The sequence below is a fragment of the Melanotaenia boesemani genome, chromosome 17 (assembly GCF_017639745.1).
Source record: "Melanotaenia boesemani isolate fMelBoe1 chromosome 17, fMelBoe1.pri, whole genome shotgun sequence".
Lineage (NCBI taxonomy): Eukaryota > Metazoa > Chordata > Actinopteri > Atheriniformes > Melanotaeniidae > Melanotaenia > Melanotaenia boesemani.
Window position 1 is genome coordinate 697,501 of NC_055698.1, and position 10,668 is coordinate 708,168.

A 10,668-nucleotide genomic window follows, 5' to 3' on the forward strand; every position below is an offset into this window, starting at 1 on the left:
CTCTGACTGGATAAAATGTTATTCTAATAAATAGTTTTTCTCTTTTCAAGGCTGTGAATCAAATTACCAAATTACCAGCTGACATTAAACTCACCGTATCCTACAGCTATGATTTGTGATTAAAATGTTGTAAAAGAGGATTAATAATGCACTGTTAGCGTTGCTGAGGTGGGCCTCCAGACTGCACCACTAATCCTGGAACATGAGGTCTCACTCTTTCTGTCAGACATTCACAAGACACCGGATTTAAACAACAAATGAGTTGTCCAGGCTGACCCACCACTGATGCGCCCCTGAGCCTGCAGAGGCTAAAGAGGCCCGCCTCATGGGTGCTCACCCACGTTAACCCGGCATCGTGGAACCCTCCGCTCTAATCGGCAGAGCTGTCATCAATCAGCTGATTTTGTGACACAGACACGGCCCATGTTTCCGTTCTAGAGGTCTATAGGTCGTGGTCAAAAACAGACGCAACCGTGTGGAAGGACTGCTGCAGAATAAACAGCCTGCTAACCTGGATCTCTGACAGATGGAGCACAGTCTTCTTATAAGAGATCACGTCAAAGTCGACAGCCTTCCACACGGCGTGGCCCAGGAGGCTTCCAACATTCCTCTTCCTGGTGATGACGATCAGGTACATCCCTGGTGGTGGAAGCGGTGGAAGTCGTCAGCCATGACAGTTTCACAGGTTTAAAGACAAGCTGAACACAACAGCGACAGCACAGAGCTCTGCAGGTACCTGCAACCAGGCGAATAGTTCCCATGATGCCACAGATGGGCCTGGTGACTGCCGACGGAGGAACTTCCTTCTTACCTGTGAAAGCAGCACAGTTAAGGTCAACAACAATCCGTTCTATTTTATATCTCCTGTCAGCTTAATTTTTCCTTAAATCACTCTGACATTCAAGATCTCTTTGCAACAAACACGTGACAGAAGCTGAATGTTGACCAGTTTACCAAGCTGGAATAGAGGAGAAGCTGGAGTAGAGGAGAAGCTGGAATAGAGGAAAAGCTGGAGTAGAGGAGAAGGTGGAATAGAGGAGAAGGTGGAGAAGAGGAAAAGCTGGAGTAGAGGAGAAGCTGGAGTAGAGGAAAAGCTGAAATAGAGGAGAAGCTGGAATAGAGGAAAAGCTGGAGTAGAGGAAAAGCTGGAATAGAGGAAAAGCTGGAATAGAGGAAAAGCTGGAGTAGAGGAAAAGCTGGAATAGAGGAAAAGCTGGAGTAGAGGAGAAATTGGGGTAGAGGAGAAGCTGGAGTAGAGGAAAAGCTGAAATAGAGGAGAAGCTGGAGTAGAGGAAAAGCTGGAGTAGAGGAGAAGCTGGAGTAGAGGAGAAGGTGAAGTAGCGGAAAAGCTGGAGTAGAGGAGAAGCGGGAGTAGAGGAGAAGGTGAAGTAGAGGAAAAGCTGGAGTAGAGGAGAAGGTGAAGTAGAGGAAAAGCTGGAGTAGAGGAGAAGGTGGAGTAGAGGAAAAGCTGGTGTAGAGGAGAAGCTGAAATAGAGGAGAAGCTGGAATAGAGGAGAAGTTGGAGTAGAGGAGAAGCTGAAATAGAGGAGAAGCTGGAATAGAGGAAAAGGTGGAATAGAGGAGAAGCTGGAGTAGAGGAGAAGGTGGAGTAGAGGAAAAGCTGGTGTAGAGGAGAAGCTGGTGTAGAGGAGAAGCTGAAATAGAGGAGAAGCTGGTGTAGAGGAGAAGCTGAAATAGAGGAGAAGCTGGAATAGAGGAAAAGGTGGAATAGAGGAGAAGCTGGAGTAGAGGAGAAGTTGGAGTAGAGGAGAAGGTGGAGTAGAGGAAAAGCTGGAGTAGAGGAGAAGGTGGAGTAGAGGAAAAGCTGGTGTAGAGGAGAAGCTGGTGTAGAGGAGAAGCTGAAATAGAGGAGAAGCTGGAATAGAGGAGAAGCTGGTGTAGAGGAGAAGCTGGAATAGAGGAAAAGGTGGAATAGAGGAAAAGCTGGAGTAGAGGAGAAGCTGGAGTAGAGGAGAAGCTGGAGTAGAGGAGAAAATGGAGTAGACGAGAAGGTGGAGTAGAGGAGAAGGTGGAGTAGAGGAGAAGGTGGAATAGAGGAGAAGCTGGAGTAGAGAAGGTGGAGTAGAGCTTTGACAGAGTCATAACGCACTGCAACATGGAAACCGTGGGACAATTCATTAGATGCTGAAGATAATATACATGCTTTTATCTTTGAATTGTTTTTTTAATTAAATCAATTGTACATTTAATAATTTATTCAAGTATTTATTTCCTTTCATTCATTTCATTTTCTGTACTGCTTAATACAACTCAGGGTCACAGGGGAGCTGGGAGCCATTCAGATGATAGAAAAAATCAAAAAAGTCAACATAAACAAAGAGAAAATAATAATGAAAAGGTTCAGAGTTCAGCTTCTTGTCAGTGCAGTGATCATATGCTGTTTTTATTTGGCTTCTTACCTGTGAGGGTCATCTCATTGGAAACCCTGTCGATGGCCAGCACAGCATCAGCCCCCTCATCGCAGGCCTCGATGAAGAACTTCTCAGGAGTTGTGTGCCTGAAGGAATCCAGTAGGAGAGACGGTGAAAGCTCATTTAAAAGTTAAACTATAAACTGAAATGTGCTGAACACCACCCTGGAGCTACTTTTTACACCATGCTGAACATCACCCTGGAACTACTTTTTCCACCATGCTGAACATCACCCTGGAACTACTTTTTCCACCATGCTGAACATCACCTTGGAACTACTTTTTCCACCGTGCTGAACATCACCCTGGAACTACTTTTTACACCATGTTGAACATCACCCTGGAACTACTTTTTACACCATGCTGAACACCACCCTGGAACTACTTTTTACATCATGCTGAACATCACCCTGGAACTACTTTTTACACCATGTTGAACCTCACCCTGGAACTACTTTTTACACCGTGCTGAACACCACCCTGGAACTACTTTTTACATCATGCTGAACACCACCCTGGAACTACTTTTTCCACCATGTTGAACACCACCCTGGAACTACTTTTTCCACCATGTTGAACATCACCCTGGAACTACTTTTTCCACCGTGCTGAACATCACCCTAGAACTACTTTTTCCACCATGTTGAACATCACCCTGGAACTACTTTTTACATCATGCTGAACACCACCCTGGAACTACTTTTTACACCATGTTGAACATCACCCTGGAACTACTTTTTACACCATGTTGAACACCACCCTGGAACTACTTTTTACACCATGCTGAACACCACCCTGGAACTACTTTTTACATCATGCTGAACACCACCCTGGAACTACTTTTTACACCATGTTGAACATCACCCTGGAACTACTTTTTCCACCGTGCTGAACATCACCCTGGAACTACTTTTTCCACCATGCTGAACATCACCCTGGAACTACTTTTTCCACCATGCTGAACATCACCCTGGAACTACTTTTTACACCATGCTGAACATCACCCTGGAACTACTTTTTCCACCGTGCTGAACACCACCCTGGAACTACTTTTTCCACCATGCCGAACATCACCCTGGAACTACTTTTTACACCGTGCTGAACACCACCCTGGAACTACTTTTTCCACCATGTTGAACATCACCCTAGAACTACTTTTTACACCATGCTGAACACCACCCTGGAACTACTTTTTACATCATGCTGAACACCACCCTGGAACTACTTTTTACACCATGTTGAACATCACCCTGGAACTACTTTTTCCACCGTGCTGAACATCACCCTGGAACTACTTTTTCCACCGTGCTGAACATCACCCTGGAACTACTTTTTCCACCATGCTGAACATCACCCTGGAACTACTTTTTACACCATGCTGAACATCCCCCTGGAACTACTTTTTACACTATGCCGAACATCACCCTGGAACTACTTTTTCCGCCATGCCGAACATCACCCTGGAACTACTTTTTACACCGTGCTGAACACCACCCTGGAACTACTTTTTACACCATGCTGAACATCACCCTGGAACTACTTTTTACACCATGCTGAACATCACCCTGGAACTACTTTTTACACCATGCTGAACATCACCCTGGAACTACTTTTTACACCGTGCTGAACATCACCCTGGAACTACTTTTTACACCATGCTGAACATCACCCTGGAACTACTTTTTACACCATGCCGAACACCACCCTGGAACTACTTTTTACAGCATGCTGAACATCACCCTAGAACTACTTTTTACACCGTGCTGAACATCACCCTGGAACTACTTTTTACACCATGCTGAACATCACCCTGGAACTACTTTTTACACCGTGCTGAACATCACCCTGGAACTACTTTTTACACCATGCTGAACATCACCCTGGAACTACTTTTTACACCATGCCGAACATCACCCTGGAACTACTTTTTACACCATGCCGAACATCACCCTGGAACTACTTTTTATAGATGTCTTGCTGCCATCAGATTTAAAATTTCATTTTTTTATTGTGTGTTGATGAGGTTTGGAAATGACTGTATTCTTTACATTTTAAATTTACATTTTATACAGCAACCTGACCGTTTTTCATCCATCCATTTATCCTTCCATCCATCCATTCTGTGTACCGCTTAGTCCTTTACGTGGGTTGTGGGTAAGCTGGAGCCTATCCCAGCATTTTATCAGGTGAGAGGCAGGTACACCTGGACAGGTCACCAGTCCATCACAGGGCCAGCACAGAGAGACAAACAACCATTCACACTCACACACACTCACACACACACTCGCTCCTAGTGGAAATGTAGAGGTACCAATTAACCTGACATGCATGTCTAGATGGTGGGAGAAAGCAGGAGAACCCGGGGAGAACCCACGCATACACGGGGAGAACATGGAACCTCCACACAGAAAGGCCACGCCCCCCAGGTTTGAATCTCCTCCCCAGGTGGGGCTCGAACCAGCGACCTTCTGCTGTGAGGATGTGGTGCTAACCCCCACACACCAGCACTTCTTTTTAATCATTATTCTACTTTGTCTTTAACTGAGACTTTAACTGTTCCACCTTCTTCTAAAACCTAAAAATAGTAAGCAGGAGTTTAAGTACTGCAGCTTTAAATCCGCGCGGCTCGTGTTAAACAGCTGTGACGTGGTCTGAAACAGTGTCCTACTGTTCTGGCACAGCCGCTCTATTGTTGGCCTCAATAATCTAAATCAGTCTCAACCTGCACAGCACGCCCAGTGTTTCAGCTTGTTTCAAGGTCTGGATCATGGGCTCCAACGTTTTTCATGCTCCACCTCCACCTAGGTGGAGTAAGACTAGTCAGACCTGGTGGCTCACGTTAGGAATGAGGTGCAGTGTTCTGGGTGTGTCTGAAGCCAGCGTTGACTGAGCGTTAGTTTCAGAACCTGACAAGTTTGGTCCCAGCCGGAAGACATTATTCAAAAGCTAGTTTTGTCAGAAGTGTGTTGACATAATTCCCAAACTACAGAAAAAGACAGCATGTCCACTAACTGACGTTCCCTCCTCCCGTTTGCACTGAGAGTTAAACAGCGTGCTGGTCTCCTTAGTTTCCAGAAGAGACCAGGTTTCCCTTCATAATGAATGAGGTGAAGATCGGCTGCTTCCTGCTCCTCTGCGCCTGTCAGCAAACTTCAGCCGCTGTGTCAGCGACATAACCGCTGAGCGCGAGCTCATCGGTCACCGCTGGCTTGTGTGCATCTCCGACTTCATCTCTCAACAAAGTTGGAAAAGCAGGAAAACGAAAGGAGACGGCTACCGAGATCAAATGAAGGCTACTTACAGATTGTACCTCTCGTAGACAGTCGCCATTTTTCTTCCGTTTAGCTGACAGTGACGTCAGCAGTGACAGAGGGACGTCTGTGTGTTGCCAGTTGAGGAAAATAGGAGCCCGTAGAACTGTGTGTGACGAAAAAGCTGATTTCCGGTCAAATGCGAGACAACCTGGAACCCAGAAGCTTGATGGTTGAATGGACTTGTAGTTTAAACCTGCTCAGCCGCCGCTTGTGTAGCACACTTCACACAGCAATGTGGCAGTAGACAAGCTTCTAATAATAAGAATGATAATAATAATGTTTGGTTGATCAAGCATCCCCGCGGGTAGTATTCTGTGAAAAGATAAGATTAGAAGGCAAGGCAAATTTATTTGTATAGCACATTTCATACAAGACAATTCAAAGTGCGAGTAGAAGAACAGAACTGAAGGAACTGGAGAGACAAAGCAGAATTACCTCAAACCAGTGACGTGCGGTCAGGTGAGGCAGGTGAGGCAGTGCCCAGAAAAAAACATACAATAAATATTAATATTGTCCACTGATCTGTGTTAAAATGCATTTTCCGTATGACTCTAACACGTTTTTGACAGTTTATTAGGTAAAAATTGCCAAATTTGAATATTTCCAGATCAAATCCGGTGCAGAAACCAGGTGGAGGAACGAGCTATACCTCAGCTCTGACTGGACCATCCAACACAATCTGGGTTGCATGACACGTTTTCTGGTCCTCAGCATGTCGCCAACATCAACTTTACAGAAATATGTGTTATACACCACGACTCTCTACAGTCTGTGTAATTATTTAATGTATTTGTGAGAGAAATATTCCTGTTTATCGTACAATAAAGTGCAGAGAAAAGTCAGCAGGTGAGGCAAACAGTACTCTGCCTCACCTCAAGGGGGCGCACTCACACACCAACACGGTGTGTGTGTTTGTTTCCAACTTAGTGACCTTTTTTTTTTTGTTGTTTGTTTGGTTTTTTTAAAGCGACGAGCGACAAATCCAGTGACTTTTTCAGTATTGGAGACTTTTGTAGACGGACGTATATGAAAGTAGTTTATTCTTCTCAGTGAGGAGGGGGTGCTGCTGTGCAGGCCCCTCCTGTACAAAAGCAACCAGAAGAGGCTTCTGGCAGCAGCAGCAGCTGCATCCAGAGCAGGAGATGATCACCTGCTTCATGACCAGGCTGGAAATGAAACGTTCAAAGCTGCTGCAGGAGGATCTCGGCTGGCTTACCGTCAGATATTAATGTCTATTAATGAAGAGTGTGGAGGAAAACAAGTTTCTCCTAATTAGAAAACAACCTACACTTAATAAACTACGAGGCTGAACTTAGCCTCCGATTCGCTAGTTAAGGGAAATTTTAAGGGACCCTTAACCCTTCGTTTTATTGGTACTCAGTGCCGTCAAACCTTTCTTAGATTATTCTACAGAGTCTACTGAATCTGAAAAACATAGTTTGTGATTTGTGAAACCTCTCTCTGATTTGTGAAAATGCAGTAAAGGCAGATTTCACTCATTTTTCTGCCGTTTTTACACACTACACCTGGTCCAGATGTTATAATATCTCACTGAGTCAGGTCAAACCTGTCCTAGATTATTCTACAGAGCCTACTGAATCTGACAAACACAGGTGAATCTGATTTAAGAAACCTTTATTGGATCGTTTTTACACAAGCCCACGCCTCTCCATGTAATTCCTTATTGCCATCTCCATGGCCTCCATTTCACTAGAAAAAGAAATCATATTTTTTGACAGAGATTTTGGGCTATTTTTTAAAGGACATTTAAATGTTTCACTAACCTCTCATCCATTGGTCCATGATCAACCTCTGCCACTGCGTCTTTTGTTGTCATGTTCCTTATTTCTTCCAAGGCCTTTACTGTCACCTTTGTTACAGGTATCATATCCCGATTATGCATCCATATTATTGTCAATGTTATTATGCTCATACCTCTACATTTAAAAAGACACCTATTGACTTACCTCTGGCAACATCACAACAAGGATGTATTTAAGCTTGTCATAGGACAGCATGGTGGAGACTTCATCTGAGATGTTTTCACAGTTATGAAGGAAGCCTGTCAGGTACTTCCTGTCCAACTGTTGGTCATTGTTGTGGAATTTTTATTATCAAAGATCACGCACTAAGTGAGAATCAAACAAAGTATTTTTATTAAGAGCTGATCAGGCAATGGGAGTCACACAGTCACACAACTTTGGCTGAGCGAGTGCGCAGAGATACACAACAGTGACCAACAGGACCTGGAAGGGACCCAGCCACCTTTTAGACCGCATGTGCTTCCTCCTCGTCTCTCTGACCAGGACCCAGTCCCCAGGAACCAGGGAACGGAAGGACCCGATGCTGGGCATGGCAGGCCTTCCTTTTTTTTTTTTTTTTTTTTAAACCTGTCTTGTCCAGCATCGTTGCAAACAGAATGATTGTCTGGCTGCTGTCTGGTGCTGGGCAATTTTACTCTATCAAGCAGGGATTTATACTACATGTATAAAGTCCCTCTTGATGACATGAAAAACTTTATTAAATCAGACTCTTAATGCTGGACTCGACCGGAGGGGACAGAGAGAGAGAGAGAGAGAAAAGAAAGTAGAAAGAAGAGGGAGGGGAGAGAGAGGGACAGAAAGGGTGTGGGGAGTGCGGGTGGGGACTTAAAACATTATACAGAAAACCATGTAATCCATACTACTTACAACATATATAGCTACGATCATCCTGGCCAGTAGGTCATTACACAACTAGTTGATAATAGTAACAATAATAATAATCACAATAATAGTAATAATAATAATAGTAGTAGTAATAATAATAAGAGTAGGAGTAATAATAATAATAATAAGAACAGAAATAATAAAAAAAAAGAAAAAAAAATATGATAATAGATATAAGTGAAACTGCTGTATTCAAGAACACGCGCAGAGAAACCTGTGTGGATGTGTTGGAGAACTCGGCCACACGGCGACGCAAAGACTGTGTGGAGACGTTCAGGAAGGAGTGACCATGCAGAGTGATCATGCAGATGCCACCTCACTTGAACAGAGGCCAGAGTCAGGCCAGCGGTCCCGAGACCCAGGCCACCAGCCCCCCCGCAGGCAACAGATCCCGACCGGTCCACAGAGACGACCACTCGCCCGCCCAGGAAGGCAGCAGCAGGAGACCCCAGCAGGAGCCGCCCCGCGTACCCAGGGCACCGGCCCCGGCGGGCCGAGGCCAGCAGTCCCCGACCCCCCCGGGCACCGGCCGCCCGGGACAGACGGGGCAGAGGGCCCGGGCCCAGGAGCGCAGGGACACCCCCCCCCCCCCCCCCCCCCCCCCCCCCCCCCCCCCCCCCCCCCCCCCACAGGCCGAGGGCCAGCACGCCACCCGGGGGGACCCGGCCCGCCCAGACGGCCACCACCAGAGGCCAGCCCCACACCCCAGCGCCCAGCCGCACACCCCGAGAACCAGTCCTGCCCCCCCCCCCCAGACCAACACACACACACACAAACACACACACTCTCCTTCCACTCCTCCATTCATCCTCCCACGCATACACCATTCAACCCTCACATACTCTGTACTCCCACACACACACACCATCCTTCCACACACACACCATCCTTCCTCCCACACACTCACCATCCTTCCACCATACACTCTCCCACACCTACCCCATCCTCCCCCACACACATCATCCCTCCACCACTCATCCTCCCACACATACACCATCCTCCCTCTCATACACCATTCATCCACCTTCACACCTCCCACACACACACACACACACCATCCTTCCACTACCCATCCTCCCACACATACATCATTCTCCTACACATACACCGTCCTCCCTCTCCTACACCGAACATCCACCTTCACGTACCCCATCCTCCCACACACACACACCACCCCTCCATCACCCACTCTCCCAAACATACACCACTCCCCCACACACACACCATCCTCCCTCCCATACACCATCCATCCTCCCGCACACACACCATCCTTCCACCATCCATCCTCCCACACACTCCCCCATCCCTGCACCATACATTCTCCCACACATACCCCATCCTCCCACACATACATCATCCCTCCACCATTCATCCTCCCACACCCACACCACCCCCCCTCCCACACACCACGCATCCACCTCCTCACACCCCACCCTCCCACACACCATCCCTCCACCACCCATCCCCCCACACCCACACCACCCTCCCACCCACACACCACCCCCCCCAACACACACACACACAAACACCATCCCCCCACCACCATCCTCCCGCCACCCCACGCCGCGGGGGGACAGCCCCAGCCAGGAGGCGAGGAGACACGAGCCAGGCCCCCACCCCCCCCACCCCGCCCCCCACTCCCCACCCCCAAAACAGCACCTTCCCCCCAGGGCCAGCAGCCAAAACCCCCCGGGCCAACGCGACATGCCACCCGGCCCGCCCCGCCCCCGGGCCATCCATGGAGACAGGGGCGCTTGAAGACCCCATCCCCCCTCCCTCCCCCACTAGTGATGGAATATATTATGTGCTGTTTGCAATTAAAAAAAGAGGGTTAAAATTGGGGGGCAGTAACTGCATTGAGGAGGGGGCGGGGCCACCTGAGCAGTCCCACCCACCTGACCTCGCATGTTCCACCCCCCAAAACGTGTTTGTATGTTGCAAATGTTATTTGTGCTCAGTGACTAAGTGGAATTAAAAGCTGGGAGGCATGCTGCCGCTCAGCGAAGGCAGGCCTTCCTTAACCACAGTGTACCTGTGAGAGCTTCTGAAGGGGTCAGTTATTTGGAGTGACTGCATTAGTTTCTCCTTTTGCAGGTCTCCATTAGCATAGTGAACAAAGATAAACCAACAATGTTATTTGTGGGTCCTTATTTGCTGTAAAAAGGATCTCTTCTAAGTTTAAAATCTTCTACTTTCCTCAGTCCTTCATCACTTC

The 10,668-nt window shown here is 47.3% G+C and overlaps 1 protein-coding gene across 1 annotated transcript in view; it reads right to left on the reverse strand.

Annotated features, from left to right (window-relative positions):
• The window catches only part of sacm1la (SAC1 like phosphatidylinositide phosphatase a), a 34,676-nt gene extending 28,840 nt beyond the window's left edge, over positions 1 to 5,836 (reverse strand). Inside the window, exons 1-4 of the mRNA XM_042012266.1 lie at positions 5,733 to 5,836; positions 2,421 to 2,518; positions 737 to 811; positions 512 to 639 (exon numbers count right to left, since the gene is read on the reverse strand). Coding sequence (XP_041868200.1) covers positions 512 to 639; positions 737 to 811; positions 2,421 to 2,518; positions 5,733 to 5,761 — 330 coding nt within the window. The 5' untranslated portion in view covers positions 5,762 to 5,836. The remainder of the gene's footprint in view (positions 1 to 511; positions 640 to 736; positions 812 to 2,420; positions 2,519 to 5,732) is intronic.
• Between the last annotated feature and the right edge of the window lie 4,832 nt (positions 5,837 to 10,668).